This window comes from Epinephelus moara, chromosome 6 (assembly GCF_006386435.1).
Source record: "Epinephelus moara isolate mb chromosome 6, YSFRI_EMoa_1.0, whole genome shotgun sequence".
NCBI lineage: Eukaryota > Metazoa > Chordata > Actinopteri > Perciformes > Serranidae > Epinephelus > Epinephelus moara.
Genome location: NC_065511.1, coordinates 10,708,751 through 10,725,473, shown reverse-complemented (window position 1 = coordinate 10,725,473; position 16,723 = coordinate 10,708,751). Strand labels below are relative to the sequence as shown.

The 16,723-nt window shown below is 41.6% G+C and overlaps 1 protein-coding gene across 7 annotated transcripts in view; it reads left to right on the top strand.

Annotated features, from left to right (window-relative positions):
• The window catches only part of oxr1a (oxidation resistance 1a), a 210,943-nt gene that overhangs the window by 189,569 nt on the left and 4,651 nt on the right, over positions 1-16,723 (top strand). For 6 of the 7 annotated variants that reach the window (XM_050045734.1, XM_050045738.1, XM_050045735.1 and 3 more), the window contains 7 exons: positions 1,265-1,914; positions 4,932-5,097; positions 8,504-8,669; positions 11,899-11,979; positions 13,381-13,506; positions 16,093-16,245; positions 16,404-16,499. In XM_050045734.1, the coding sequence (XP_049901691.1) occupies positions 1,265-1,914; positions 4,932-5,097; positions 8,504-8,669; positions 11,899-11,979; positions 13,381-13,506; positions 16,093-16,245; positions 16,404-16,499 (1,438 nt within the window). The remainder of the gene's footprint in view (positions 1-1,264; positions 1,915-4,931; positions 5,098-8,503; positions 8,670-11,898; positions 11,980-13,380; positions 13,507-16,092; positions 16,246-16,403; positions 16,500-16,723) is intronic. The other variant, XM_050045737.1, reaches the window with a different exon arrangement.

Below are 16,723 nucleotides of genomic sequence, written 5' to 3'. Positions count from 1 at the left end.
GAATACAAGTATTTCATCTTGCAACCTTATTAAAGGTTTTCAAGAGATGGACAGTTGGCATGAGACACTGATTTGTGTCTTTGTACAGTTAGAATAGGGTTTTGTTGTACATTAAATTAAACAGAGATACAGTATTTTATGATCATTGATAAATCACTCTTGAAACTTTGATGAAACAAAAACATTCTATCATTCAAAAATGCAAAAAAGTTGATGTGACAGTATTTATGCATTTGGAGACATCTGTTCTGTCCATGCAGGTGATTTCTGTGCCTGGGTTTGTGCAGAGTCTCTGTACATTTAGGATTATTGTGCTGGGTGTGCGCTATATTCAGACAGGAACAACAGGGCTTTACCTCAATAAGAGTTCATCTAACCAGTTGACTGTGGTTTCTGCTTTCTTTTTGTTACCATTCCTGTCATGCAAATGTGGCTTCAGCATTTTCAAACAAAAGTGTTCACAATGAAGACTGTGTATATGTATGATCTGAACCCCTATATATGCTCATATTCCTAAGCCCTCTGTTTTATTTTTATGCATTACTTCATAAAGTAGAGCTGGGCAATATATTCATATTATATCATGTTATGAGACTAGATATTGTTTTAGATTTTGAATATTGTAAGTGTTGTCTTTTCTTGGTTTTAAAGGCTGCGTCACAGTAAAGTGATGTCATTTTCTGATCGCACCAGACTGTTCCAGCTGTTCCATCATTTGCCTTTACCCACTTAATCATTACATCCACATTACTGATGATTATTTATCAGAAATCTCACTGTGTAAATATTTTGTGAAAGCCTCAAAAGGTCAACCCTCGTCGATACAGAGGTAATTGGTCAGAAGGGAAGTATCCTATGATAAAGGCATTTATAGACTGCAACCATTTAGACAGTCAAAATCAAATCAGCAGAAGCAGAGACACTAGATCCTAATTTTCTGTGATGCAACTAAATAGTCTTTCCCATTAGACCCTCCATGCCTGATAAACACCCACGTCTTTCCAACTCCATGTACTCAGTTTGTAACACAGACACATATTTAAAAGCCCAAGTTGAGATCAGGGTTATTTTCTCAGACATTAATGAGCCCCTCCAGAGCCACAGACTGGCTAGTAGTATTACTACCAGCTGAGTAATGCTGACTATAACCGCTAAACTGTTCTCTCTACAGCCTCTATATGTAGAGCATGTAGGGAAAATATTAACAATATTCCTTTATTATTAATAGAGTTGCAAGTGTCTTAATGCTTCTCTCTGCTTCTAGTAACCTGGAGCCTCTTCCAGCTGAGAGACATCCCTCCCAACAGAAGGACTCAGAGCAGCGCCTTAGGGAGCCAGGGGCCAACGACAGCGGCAGCACAGCCCCGCGCAGCACTGAGGGCTCCATCTCCGAAGACGTCTTCACCGAATCAGAGCTGTCCCCCATCCGTGAGGAGGAGCAAACGTCTAATGAGGACCTTCGCCTGGACAAGTCCTCCGGCGCTTCGACAGAGTCTGTGCAAACCGTCACCCAGGTGGAGGCCCCAGGCAGTGTCCGTGGCTCCGTCAGTCAGCCGGAAGAGCCCGCTGCGGCCAAAGCAGAGGACAATCCACCAGACACTGCCACAGAAAGTGATAGCCAGTCCCCCACGGGATCCAAGCAGCACAGTGCAGAGAAGCCACCAAGCACACCCACTACCACCACCAGCAGCAGCACTAGCCAGGCCCAGGGCTCCAGCAGCAGCACCTCTCGCCCAGGGTCCCAAAGCTCAGCCACCCCTGGTGCCACAGACGCCACCTCTGTCTCAGCCAGTCCACAGGGGGAAGCCAACGAGGGGACAGACGTCTCCAAAACGGACACTATGCAACAAGGCAAGGAGGAAAAGGAGAATGTTGAGCAGACACAAAAGGAGGGCACGCAGAACTCTGCAGAAGGTAAACACATTTACTTTGTATTAGTAGGAAACTTAAACCTTGTGAAAAATAGGTTCAGGTGATGAATCTGGCCTCATGTTGTCTTTTGGCGGCAACCCTACATCCATTTTCTTCTAAAGACTATCAAAGTGAGTTCCTCTCCTCTCTGGCTGCCTCAGAATCACTTCTCTCATGTTGGTTCCTGATAACCTTTCCGTTTCCACTCTGCTTTGGTGCTAGTAATTGGAATATAAAGACGAAGGGAAATGGCAGCTTCTCTGTTGTTATCAGCATGGCGGAGCTTGCCGGGCTTTGTGGGGCTTTATGCAGCTCTTTGATCTCTGGCTCTGGTGGTCTGGGCCACTCCTTTGGGCGATAAGCTAAAGCCTATCCAACACCACAATGCCACAAACACACCTAATGCCCAAAGGGGTAACACGGTGACGATGAAACCCAACATCAAAACGCCTTCGGAGACAGCATTCAGAGAGGTGTTATTTATATGTGACATCCCTCTTTGCTTTGCTTTCGTGTAGATTTAGACAAAGACAAAATTTTACCAAAGCCTGAATTAATGTTATGTAGTGTTCATTGCCACGTTTAAGGACCATAGCAGTGGTTGTAGATGTTTAACATGCTAACTGTGTGTAGTTAGTATTGATGGTCAAGCCAAAAATTTGGTCCTTTGCTAAATAACACAAGAAGAAAGAAAACAAATGCTACAAGCCTCAAGTTTACCCAGGCAACAGCCATTTTTCCTAATTTCCCAAGCTCTCAATTAACTAATGACTGTATTTCTTCTGTCAAGTAGCCGGTTCTATAACTGAGAGTCTTCTATCATGGCCAGTTTAACATTATCACATCATTGTTTTCTAGGTTTGATTTCCTGACAACATGACTTGTATATTTAGTAATCCCTTCAGTGGCACACATTCAAATTACAATGTCAGATTATCTTGAACGCACCAGCAAGTACTTTTAAAACAGCCCATTCTCTCAACTGTATTACCACCATTGATAACATAAAGGTAGCAGAATGCTCACTGTAATGGATTACTTTTCTATAGCAGGATGATGTTCAGTGTACTGAAATAAATGGAAAGCAGTGACTGACTGGAAGTTAGGTAGTTACTAAAAAAAGCAAGATGCACCAGAGAAAGTGGCTGGCAAATACTATGCAATTAGCAGTTAATTGGCTAAACATACAAAACCATGGCAGCATCCTCTAATTAATATCTGGTTGGCACAGTTTTGGTCTTGTTATCTGACAGTGGCCTCACTACGTATGTCACATTCACTGGCTCACTTGTGTGCCATTGTAGATGGGCACATAGTTGTGATTGCACAAAGATTTATTTTCTCAAGAAGAAAGGGACCAAGACAGAAGGAAGGAGATTCACCATTTTCTCCCTGGCAATTATCGTCACACAGAGAGCCGGGGCTGCAAAAACAGTTTTAATTCATGGGGATCTCAGCAGGGCTGCCCATTACTCTGCGCACATTAGCACAGCCCACACAAGTAACAGCAGCAACCTCAAAAACAAGCTGCATTAATACAGAATTAATGCATTTTGAAAATTGAATTTGTCCTACTGAGCGTCTTGCCTAAGCATATTAATATTACTTTGTCTGTCGTTATTGCTAGTTATGTTGAGCTGTCCAACCAGGAGCTGACAATATGTGCCAGTGTAATGTCACTGGCACAGTGGTCTTATTCAGCTTCCTGGGGCTGTGACATTACAATAGGCCATTGATAATGTACCATGGGTAGGAGACTCAGTGCCACTATCAGTAATAATGTGCTACTCCATTTATTTCTGTCATCTGTTGTGTTTCTGCCACAAAATAACTAATGTCAGCTGGAGCAGCCAGTAAATAGAAGATAGAAAACTAGGTCACATAAATAAAGCAAGTATTAGAGGGAGCATACACAGTTAATCAAGAAGATTTATTTTGTTTTTAGATGACAGACATTTGATATATAACAAAACTTGTTTGTTGTTTGAATCGATTCATATTGGTAGAAATATGCGTATTTGCTGTCCTGCGAGAGTCAGATGTTCAGATTGATACCACTCTCATGTTTGTGCAGTAAATATAAAGCTACAGCAGTTTGGCTTAGCTCAACATAAAGACTGAAAAACAGGGGACATGTCTAACCTGGCTACAGTAGTGTAACTCAATAGTGACTGACCCCAATGCATTAAGTCTTTCTTGGGTCCTCGCCTTGCCCAAAACACAAGTGCTAGCTCGTCCACAAATATATGCAGGGATGTGCACACCTAGGGGCTAAATTGGGCTGGCACACAGGCTCTACTTGTGAGGCCTGTCCAGGTAGATCAAAGCCAAAATCCAATTGTCAAAGTAGGCTGGTGGCCAGTGGCAATACTGAGTCTTACCTGTGTAACAGTATCAACAGAAAGTTTTCTAACTGGCGGGGAGTCGGAGTGGTCCGGGATCAAAACCCCCAGGCCACTGAGCTGCTGCCCGCTGTCCTGTCAGAGAAGTGAGGCCACAATACACTGCAGCAGAACGGCACCCTCTAAACACCCACCCCAAATATTTAACTGAGGGTGTCCCTCCCATTCTGCAAACTAGCCTTTGATCAGCAGCATGGAGCAGTCGAAGCGCCAGATTTATAACTGCTAATAACAGCCTGCTCTTAACTCAAACCATCACAGCCTGATTTCTTTAAGCGGCAAAAAAATCACCCTCCTACATGGGCCTATGACATCTTCTGGACCCTGGTGCACTGGTTGCACGGTCGAGATTCACACCATTGAATGGCTCTGCCCAAATCTGTCTACCAACAAGTGTAAAAGCCAAAACGAGGCTAACTGTTCTCCTTGTTTCCAGTCTGTGTGCTACGCTAAGCTAACCAGCTGCTGGCTGTAGCTGTGTATATATAGTGTACAGATATAAGAGTGGTATCAATCTTTTTTAACTCTCAGCAAGAAAATAGATAAGCATATTCCCAAGAATGTCAAACTAAACAAATGTTTATGCCTATGTGACCATGTGATGATTTCCTCTTCCAGGTACAGGGTCTGCAGAGAGGCGGAAGCACCGTACTCATAAGTTCCTGTGTCTGCGGGTGGGGAAGCCCATGAAAAAGACGTTTGTTTCTAACGCCAGCGCCTCCATGCAGCAGTATGCCCAGCAGGGCAAGAAGCATGAATACTGGTTTGCTGTGCCGCAGGAGAGGTCAGTACATCTGCTGCACCTTTGAATACAAGGAAATTGTTTTAATGGTAGCCGAAATGACAGGATTTAAAATCATCAAACCAGTGCTGTACCTGTTTACATGGAACAATATTTAAAATGGAAAAAATACAAAGCAAAGTGCATGATATAGAAGTCTCTGTTACAGGGTGGCGACTTTGTCTTTAGTGGAGAGAGCTGCAGAGATTTGACCTTTTGCAATCCTTGCATATTGCTAACATACCACAATAGTCAGCTGAGTTACTGAGGCACTCACCTCCAGTCCTTTTAATACAACCAATCAAATATGCATTCTCTGTCAGGTCTGACTCCCACTGCGGCTTCTGCCCATCTCCCCGTGCTGCCTCTGCTAGACAGCGAAGTGATTTATTATTCATTCACTCTGCAGGGAAACAGACACGCACACTTTATTCCTGCACTGGGGCACACACACGACCCATGCAACAATAAGGACGTTTCCAAAGCTCATGCTGTTTCCTAGTTTTGTATCCTCTGACAGTGTTTCACCCACAAAACTGTTCATGAACTTTTTCTGACCTAGACACATATTTATATTTTATATTAACTGAAAATAGCCTTGGCTTGTTTATGTGTTTTTCCAAGTTGGATCGCTCCGTCTGGATGTACAGTTGCCAAGCCAGCAATAATCATAATTAGGTTAGAGCTCTTCAAACTGGAGGGAGACGCATTCCATAAAAAAAAATAGTGTAATATGTTTATATGGAGAATTAATCCCAATTGTAGAAACAGCTTAATTTAATAAGCCAATTACTTTTAAACAGCTATTCATTGGAGCCAAATCTGGCTTCACCACAGTGGTAGTTAGATTTTCTGTTGTATCTTTTTAGATACATGGAGATAAGGGGATGTAATGCAAATAATAAACTTGAATCTGACCACTTATTTGTCCAACCTTGAGTTTCACAGCACCTCTACTGTTTTCAGGACACGTGTTTCTACATTTACAGCAGCAACACACATGGTGCTCTCTCAGGCTGCTAATCACATTTGAATCAAACAAACAGGCGTGTCCTTTAAAGTTAGTCATGGTACCAGAAATGCTTCTTGGTTATATGCGATGTGTTGAGTGGCTGAGTGCAGTAACGACACTGAAATCCCCCTCACTTCATTATTCATTATGAACTTAAGAAGACTTGCTTCTTATAGCATTGTTTTCATCCACAGGTTGCTTAGCTACAGCATTTCCGACCTGGAAAACAAGTTTGCTGTGATGCTCTGGGGGGTGATAGCCCAGGGGCATAGCAAAGTGAAAGCTAGTATTACAAGACAGGGCTCGTACAGGTTACTACTCATTATTTTGAACTTGTCTTTCTTGTTACTGCAAGCAGGCTAAGGTGTGTGGGAGGAATGATCATAAAGCCGTCCAGACTGACAAACACAGCAGCTCGTAGTTGTTTCTTCAGACGCTGCTAGACTCTCTGTAGCATGACCTAGATGGGAGGCGACCCGCATGATGCGTCTTTAAGTGTCCTGGCAATGGTGTGGGAAGAAAGGGAGGCCGCTGAATGAGCCATACACAACCCATGACACTGAATACAGCTCAGCCTACTGAGTCTGCACAGCTCTTTCATGCAGTGTGTGACACAAACTGTATTCGGTATTCGTTTTTAACTTAATCATGAGTTATGCCGTACTGTCTTAATATATCCTTAACTGTTTACATGGTTGTCATGAAAAGGCTTCTGTTACATGAGCAGTCAGCAGGGAGGAGCAGAGAAGGGCAAAATTATAGTCACGATGTTGGAGAGCGCCAGAAGATGACAGACATGTTCGTGATCATTACCACCGTTTTAAGGAAACTGATTATACACTGTTTATACCTTCTGAGCAGCTCTAATCAATGTTTATATGTTAAAGTATCAAATGACTGTGTAAAGTGAAAGGTATCGTAACGTAAAGGTTTTGGTTCAGTCTCACCGCTCTTAGCAAATGTGTCTGTAACTGCAGCTGATTACAGCAAAAAAATCTCTGATAAATCCATTGTTCGCTACCCCCCCAACACCAAACACCACAGGGACAAAGTTAGCAATTTGCTAATGAATATAGTAAAGCATTTAACAGCTAAAAAGATTTATATTTCCTTCAGTTGGTGGAGACCAAAACAGAGCATGTGTCTTGTGCAATCCAGAACTACGATTTCAAATGAATGCTAATGTTGCTCTGTTTGTTTGATGAATAAATTAGCAACTGATAGCTAACCCATATGCCATAAGAATTTCATAATATGATAATATGTGAATGTTGAATTTACAACTTGTTGTGCTGCCAAGGGACCAACAAAATAAATGTATGCAGGTTCATTTATGCATTATTATAAGACGATTTGTTCTCAGATGTACCCTCACACACAAAGTGATAGCTTGTGTCACAAAATACTTAATAACAGACAAGAACATAGTGTCACACAGGCAAAGCAGCTTTAACAGCTCAGCAGTACTAGCAAATAGGAAAGTAAAATATGTTGCTCAGTGTCCTGTAGATGTTGAAATGCTTCCTTAACAGCCACTAGGGCTGTTTGAGAATGCTTTAACACACAAAATATTAAGTCATTCTACTGCAAAATCAAAAATACATATTTTTTGCCCTACCTGTAGTGCTGTTTATCAGTCTAGATTGTTTAAGTGTGAGTTGCCAAGTGTTGGAGACATTGGCCGTAGAGATTTTTGCTGTCTCTCCAGTATAACGGAACTAGACGGCACTCAGCTTGTGGTGCCAAAAAAAAAGTACATTTGAAAAACTCAACAGCAGTGTCTCTCACCAGAAATCATGACTCAGTTACTCAGGATAATCCACAGACCTTGTTATGAGCAGTTTCATGTAGGAACTATTTTCTTTCTACTTGACCACCCCGCCAACCGCATCACCACACAGAAGTAAGCGTTAATCTCCTGCTGGCTCATGTAGCACCACTGAGCGAGCTAACAATACATCTGCCAAGGAGGATGCTTGCCATTAATGTTTAGACATGTCTACGGCCGATATCTCCAACACTCGGCAACTTACACCAGAACAATCCAGATTGATTAATAGCACTACAGTGAAGGGGATAAATATGTGTTTTTTATTTGGGGGTGAACTGTCCCTTTAAAACTTTGGGGAGTTTCATCAGATGGCCGACTCACTATTTAATTTCTTGCAGTTAACCATACACAGTATATTAACGTATATATGATTCTTAATCAAGTAAAAGTCACAATGTAAAAATGTTTATCACTTAGTTTGATTTTACCTTTGTCTTTGCTTCAACTCTTGATATTTTAGAGGCACTGAATGAATCTCAGCTGATGATTTTTCTTTTGCTAAATCTCTAAACAATTTAAGAATCAAGCCTCTTCTCTCATGGTTTCTCCTGCGTTTCCTCCACCAGGTCAGACCACCTGTACGTGTTCTTCATGCAGTGGAGCCCGGACATGTACGGTGAGGGGGTCAGGGGGATGGGACAAGAGCCTGGGTTTATGGTTGTCAAGAAGAATGAAGTGTCAGAAACAGCTGAGGACGAGCCCATCACTGACCTCAATGTCAAGGAATGGGAGGTAAGGTGTACACTGCTAAAACTGCTACCATCACCTTGCTTAGAGCACACCTGTTGTGTTGTCTTAGTCCTCGCAGATATGGATTAAGTGTGGTTTATGCTTTAATCCATTACCTGTGACACCAGAATCTCATGTGGTGCGTTGTAAAGTTTATTGTTTTATGTTGAGTTTTGTGTGATATAATTGTGTTGATTTGCTCTCATTATGCAATGCTTAGTGCAAATCTATTGTGCTGATCTTGGTTTTTAATCCATCAGAATTGTGTAGTCCTTAAGTCTTAGTTTTGTATTCTGCTTCTGTATTTTGCATTTCTTTGTACATGTCTATGTCTATGTATTTGTTGATTTGATGGTAACTTTTTGTGTGAACTTTCTATCTCATGTAAGTTCCGTAAGTTGTGTGAGCACTTGCTTTGCTTGGAAATGCGCTTCTCAGAACTTCCAACCAAAGTGTTTTGCATGTTTGTATAATTGTTTACTCCTCTCAGTCAGTGTATTGTAGTTTCATCACATGTTGTTTGACTGTCAATATTGTTGGTCAGCATTTGGCAACTTATTTTGCTGAAGGGCAAAAGGCTAACACCCTTACGAGTTGCTCAACATATGCAGGAAATGTAGACATTGAGCAACTTAACTGCTTTGTTTTTTTAACTATGAAATCAACCAAACTCGTGTGGCACTGATATGGGTTCAATCTGTCTTCCTTTGTCATCAAAGTAAATTCACACGCTCTCTTTATTGCACATTTACAGAATAAGGAAATAAGAACAGGAAACAAAGTCAAGGGGTGTCCATCTAGCTTTTCAGCTCTGGTACTCCATGTTGCTGCACCATACTGTGGGTGGGTTTTGGTCAAACGAGACTGTTCACGAGTCTGTGGATAATGAAGAGGATGCATTCATTGTATGAAGAAATTGATACGATGGAAGCAGTGGCCTGGATTTAAATTTTAATGTAAATGAATGATGTAGGAAACAAAGTGGACTGATTTGTTGTCTCTGGCAAACAGAGGCTACATGATCCATTACATTTGAATAAGTAAATAGGAACCTGCTGCTTTTGTTTGTCCTGTTGACTGTAAGTTTGAATTTTAAGCAACACCTTTCTGCTGTTGCATGGAGGTTTAGGGAGCAAAATAGATGTTTTCCAAAGAGAGGTTTGTCTAATTAATAGATTTTTATTCAACAAAAAGACTTAAAAAGCGAATAATTTATGTTTTATATTCAATAACTTTTTTCTTTTTCTTATTTACTTTGTTTTTGTTTTGTTTTGTTTTGGGGTTTTTTGTCAAGTCATAGTCTGTCATAATCTCAAAAATATATATATACCTCGTGGACTGGTGTGTTACTGTATCTTTAAATCCTGTCGGTTGTGGGAGGGGACCGTCGTCTTTTTTTGACCAATGGGGAGTCGGCTAGTGTCCTGTCCCGTATTGCAATTGGATTATGGCGATGTCACACAAATTATACGGCGTAGAAACCCCTTTGGAAAAAATGTTTCTATTTTAGTCAAGGAGGCTGCCAGGCTTCATACCAACTCCGTCTGCTTGTCTCGGGGCTACAGGGGATAACTTAAAGGATCTGTAATGTGACTTTACAGCTTCAACCTCGCCCTGAAAGCAAGACATGTTTTCTAGGAGGGTGAAAGACCAAGAGAAACGACTGACCCCTAAGTATACCTGTGTATGTTCCTCGTGTTTTTTCTTGTTCTCAGTCTCCGGCGATGTAACGTTACATTCTTGTATGTTCTCTTGCTGTTGTTGTTGTTAGCAAGTCATGCTAGCTCGCTAGCGGAGCTAACTAGCCCGCTAGCCTTTTAGCCGGTCCGGTGTAGGTCAGTGACTGATGTTAAACAAAGTGGCCACTGTCTGACCACTGTTTGGCAGTCAGGAAAGTGCTCTCATCTGTTGTCTGTCCTCTTGGCACCGTGTAATACGATGTGTGTGGCTCTGTAAGCCGGCAGAAAGTTTCCTGTGTGAGGTGCCAGTTAAAAGACGCTGCTCTTTTTTCATTCAGCAGTTTGTTTAACCTCACATTAACGTACATTTATCAGAGTTAACGGTACCAGATATCATGTTGAGTGTTTAGCTTATTAAGTAGTTGTTAATCACGCACTTGAGCTGTATGACACAGTATTTAATTCACCGGTCACGTCCAAATGCTGACCTTTTTCATGACATTGATCTCTTCAGATAAAAGGCATTTGATTCACACTGGGAAAGTCAGTAGCAGGCTAGCATGCTGCTAGCTTGCTCTTTTTTCAGGGGACAAATGCACTTAAGTGCCTTCAACTGGAGGTGAAGTGAGGCACATATGTATTTTTTATCAGGGCTGTAGTTTACCCACTCTGCTACATTATTGAGTGCTGTAAAGAGGCAGCTTGTTACCAAAATTTATTTACACCGAAAGCAACAAGGTGAGTGAAATATCTCACTTGAAAAAGACAAAATGCTAAAAACAATTATTTAAATGTAGACCTGGACCAGTTAATATGACTCTGTGCCTGTATGGTATTTGTGAGTTTGTTTGTTTATCTCGTGCACAAGGCTCTCAGTATCTTTCCTGTATGGAGACACAGTGGACTATTACACGCCAACGTTGATTCAGTGGCAGAACAGAGGCAACAGCTCTTGGTGGAGTTTGCAGCGTGGGGTGTAACTTTGCTGGAATGTGGCCATGCTTGTAGGTCATTGTGTTGGTCTGTCTGGGCTTTAGTTTTGTGCATAGTTGTTCCTGACGAACAGAGAGTGGGTTAATGTTCATGGACTTGGCAAGTATTGTTGCATCAGTTGAACCTCTGCTATTTTTTGTTGTATGTTCCAGCATCAGAGTCTTGTGGATTTTTGAGCAGTCTTCTCACTCCAAAGGTTTTTTGTTTTGTTTTGTTTTTTGCATTTTTGGTTGGCTATAAAAAAAATATATTAGTTCTTAAGATTGCTTTTTGCTGAAGTGTTGTCTCCATCCGTTTGTCTAACTTTTAGTATAAGTGAGCATATTACACAAACATGCAAAATGACAGAGTGCTCTAAAAGGTCCCATCCTATTCTCTTAAACCCAAAGTAGTTTCCTCAAATTTCTGACATCTACCTCTATATGATCAGTGTTAAGTTTGTTGAAATCGCACTACTTGGTACGCTTAATACCTTCCCAAACTCTAGCTTTCCTTCCCATGGCCAGCAATAGATCTGGCAGAGTTTTATGTTCCACCTGTTCCTGTCTTTGTACTACCAGGTAGTGTCTCTGACGGAGTACCACCGTCGGATTGATGCGCTAAACAGTGAAGATCTGCGCTCGCTCTGCAAACGACTCCAGGTGCCCTGACCAGCCCTGTCTGCCCCCTCTCTCTGCTCTGCCAAGCCCTCCTGCTGCCTGCACCAGGATGGTCTCCCATAGGCTCTAGCAAACTTAAGCTGCTGCTGATACTGCATACTAACCTCAAAACACCTACTCCTGTTACTTTTCATAAAAGTAATGGGTTTCATGAGTGTTCATGAACAGGTTTTTTTGAGCCAAAAAACCTGTTCAAAACTTGCTATACGAGGTCAATTGGGAATGACTTCAAGCATTTGATAGAAGATGTCTTTTATCAATTCATTACAGAAAACTTGGCTCAATAGGAGTGATGAGGTTTTCATGTGACATCAGCCTTATCTCTAAATGTCAGGCTTTGCGTCTTAGACTCGTTGTCATGGTGATATAACCCACTAGATCAGTCTGGTTATAAGGTAGCTAATGCTAGCTGTTTGTACTGGCTACAGGCAAATATGTAGATCTTAAGTAGACAACACAGAAATTGGTTGTTTCTGTGGGAATTTGCCCTTTTTCTTGAATAGAATATTGTCTTTGATGCTCGAATGAGCTAAATTTGTAGAATATTGAAGGACAAAGAGATGGTTGTTGACGAGAGGGTTGAAGTAAGACTCCTTTGACAGGATGAATGATGTTTTCTCAGGACAATGCAGGTAGGCCCTATTTGAATGAGGACTGAAACATGAGAGCATCCCAGCCAGCAGTGGTGAAGCGCTCCACAATCAGCCTCTGTTATCGAGAAAGATAAATAACCCAAACAGTCCATTGGTCAGAGAAAATGTCAAACAGTGGAGTGCAAATTATTCATTGGGTTGATTTCCTATTCACTTTACATTCTCCTCTCCCAGACAGTGTCTCTGCCCGCTCTCTCCTAGTTCTGCCAAACCAATCCTAGGCGTCTGGCATTGGAGAGTGGCAGGAAGATATTCAGCTGTCCTCATCAAATTTTTGGATTATCAGTGTGTTGCCAGCAATGCTGTGTTTATAATTTTGGCAGGGACACTGTTGGATTTAAAATGAGAGCTTTTGTTGCTTAGGTTAGGCCGTGGTTAAAGGCTAACTTCTTCATGTTACCCTCTGTCACCCAAGTCTTAACTAAGAGCTGTTAAATTAAACCTTTTCTGCTTACATTCTTTATCACTATAGATCCTACATTTTGTCCTATTCCCATCTCACTCAGTGTAAAAACAATCTGAGCCAAATACTGTTGCAGGTTTCAGCTTGTTTGTAGTTACTGCCCCAGCCTCAGTATGTATGAGTTGCCAGTCATGATGCAAACAAAATTATAGGTTTATGACAAACAGCTATAATTGAACCCATCCAGTATCAGTGCTCTAAGGAAGCTGAATGAAAACGACTCCTTGGCAGTGTCTGTGCATATCTGACTTTTATTTGTACTCATAGATCACCACCAAGGAAGAGGTGAATTCCAAACATGGCACATCCATCAAGACAGAGCTGGAGCCTGAAACATTCAAACCCAGCCTCAAAGAAGCCAGTGATCTCCTGGAAGCCAACCAGATAGAAAAGGTACAGACAGTTGTGCAAACCTGTTCTGATGCAATCCCGTCATATAACATATAATTTATGTGTCTGTGTGCATCTAAATGTTACTCTATCTTCAAAGGTTAAGGCTTGTGTTCTTCTATACTTATCTTATGACCAACAAATCATGAAAATACCATTGATTCTACTAACAAATGTGTGTATCCAAAGCCTGATATATCTTCCTCCTCAATGCTACAGAGCTCTATTGTTGTCCAAAAACTATTAAGAACACATCAGCGAGCCACATTGTTGCGCTGGGTGACATTTTCCTTAATTACATAAAAACAAGGGAACTGTTTTATTTTGACTCAGTGCCACATACATCGCAAAATACTCTCTGGATGCCAAATGTGTATTAATTCCCTGCCTAGTGTTTTTTTTCTTCAAGTAAACTAGCCTTATCCTTAAAATGGAAATGTTTAATTATATAATTTGGTCTGTGGGTCATGTGGTTTGCTTGAAAGCTTACATGCAAACACAGAGGACTTGCTGGTCATTTCACTTTCAAATGAGAAAAACAAACTATGGCTACTTCCACACTGATACATTTTCATTTTAAAGCACATTATTATTGCCACGTTTATGCCCAGCGTCTACACTGTTTTGACGTTTTTGGACCCCTAAAAGAGACTCAAGAAAAGGCTGCTCACCCCATTTCATGTGGAAAACTCTGGGGTTGAGTTTTAGTCTGGAGGATGGAAATGGAGACTTTTTGTAAAGATGACACAGACACCCACATTCGCTTTTCGATTGGGTCTATTAGTCACAACATGTCCAGCCAAAACATTACTGCTAGTTTTACATACCTTTTGTGATTTCATCCTCTCTGTGTGGGTACTCCTTTCCCATTGCTCTGGCTTCTGTAGCAGGCTTCAGTAACGGTTCCACCTCATTGTCAGTACAAGCAAAAGAAATCTCTGGTCTTGCTTTTTGCCACCTCTGTAGTATTTTCTGTAGATAAGCAACCAACCGATTGGAAAATCAGCTTCCTGTTAACATCACTATGCACATGCTAAGTGTAAATGAATGGTCATATGATATGTGTTTTCAGACGTTTTAGTATAGACAGAGATCAGTTCCGAAACTGTGCTAAAACACATGCGTGTATGGAGATTTTTGTTTCAAAACGCTGTTTCAAAATGAAAAGGCATTAATGTGGATGTGGCCTAAGACATTCATTCCTGGAGCTCCTTTCCAGGAATATTTGTCAACAGTGTACTTGGGGAATAAATGTATTTACTGATGTAATAACCATTAAACATCTGCCTACCGAATAGTCGTGAGGTGCGTAGAGGAATTAGCCTGGAAATCCAGACCCAAATCTAGAAAGATTTAGGGTCTGGCCATGAGTAATGAAAATGGCCGCCTATATCAGATACACCGATGTGATTGGTGCAGCTTGGTTTCATGGGCATAGGTAATGAGCATCATTACTGATTGCCAGAGTGACTCACTGAGCAAATTCAAATTGTGCTCTCGCGAGAACTCTGGATTTCCAGGGTATAGAGGAATACATTCAGCTGGAAGAATCGCATTTAGAGGCAGAATTGTCAGCATGTAGGTGAACAGATGACGGCTTACATCAGACACAGAAACCAATAACATGATCGATGGGTTGTTCTCTAGTGTTAGAGGTGACAAATTGTGTTGTATGTATGGAGGGTTAAAGCAGAGGATGGGAAGAAACCTTTGATTTCTTTTTATGTTGAATTATGTAAAGTTAATTATGAGAAATTTGATAAATGTAAGACAACATCTTCACAAAGTTTCCATACAATCAGAGGAAAGACAGTACCCGTGAGAACCACATGAAACAGACGTTTTTGAGTCGGTAACCTTTTATGTTTGAGGTGTGGTGTTTGCCTTGCAGGCACTGTGGTTCAGTACGTACTCAGACACACCCGCATGGCTCCAAATGAGTCCCAATTGGCATGTTGGCCAAAAGATTGCCAATGTGCGGCTTCCTTTAATCACCCCGAGGACGGAGCTCAGCAGAGCAGAGGTGAGCCAAGTCGAGGCTCATCTCCTCATGGCTTCGTTTCCAGCCTGCTGATTACAAGACTGCTTCTGCTTAGCCACATGAGGATGTGCTGAACCAACAAGAAAAAGAGCAAAGGGTCTGATGAATTACTGGGAGAGCGAACAGAACGTTTAAAGGCCATTGTTCCATACAGAGGAAAGGGTGCAGCATACTGTAAAAAAGTTGTCACTTTAATTCCATGTTTTAGTCAGTGTCTGTTTTATCTGTCCATTAAAATGAAGCGTACACTGTAGCACTCCTCCAGCGCCTTTGTCGGCTTTATCTCCCCATGCGCCACAGCCACTGTTAATCCTTCAGTCTGTCAGCAGCAGGGCAGCAGGCTCTCTCTGGGAGTGCTGGACCTCTCTTTCTCTTGAGATGGTTCAGTGTGTTTGGAGCCCTGTTACTCTTCTTTAAACGCCAGCTGGTGTTAAAAGGTCACCACAGATGTAATTGAGCATTGGTGGCTGTGACCTTTCTGTGTTTCATTTCCTTTCTCCTTTTTTTGTCCCTCTTCCTTTCTTTTTCTTTATTATTTCCTCCCACAGCTTGCCAAGAATCTCCCACCACGGACCATTGGGTACCCATGGACACTGGCTTTTGGAACATCAAAGCATGGCATGAGCATTAAGACGCTGTACAGAGCCATGCAGGGCCAGGACACCCCAGTGCTCATGGTCATTAAGGACAGCGATGGCCAGGTAAGCTCCAAATTCACGTAATTCAACACAGCAGTAGCACACTGTAATATGCTGGAACTGAGTCATAGCTCTAATCATGTTATAATACTTCTCCCGTTGATGTTAGAGTTGTATCCCACGTGTACAGAAGTCTGTTGTTCTGTTTTTTGTGCCTCTAGGTGTTCGGTGCGCTGGCATCTGAGCCCTTTAAAGTCAGCGACGGCTTTTATGGCACAGGAGAGACTTTCCTGTTCACCTTCAATCCAGAGTTTGAGGTACGCTGCCGTCCTCAGTTTGAAGATGTAGGATGTCTGTAAGAATTTCTGTTTTCCATAATTTATTTCTGAAGTTGGACATTTGGATGTGCAGTTTTTTTAATACGCAGTGTACTTTATGGCAGAGGTTGCATTAGACTTTATTGCTGCCCATCATTTTGACAGACGGGGTTGTAAAAAGTCTGTCATAATCTAATATTACCCATCTTTTTCTTTTTCTTTTT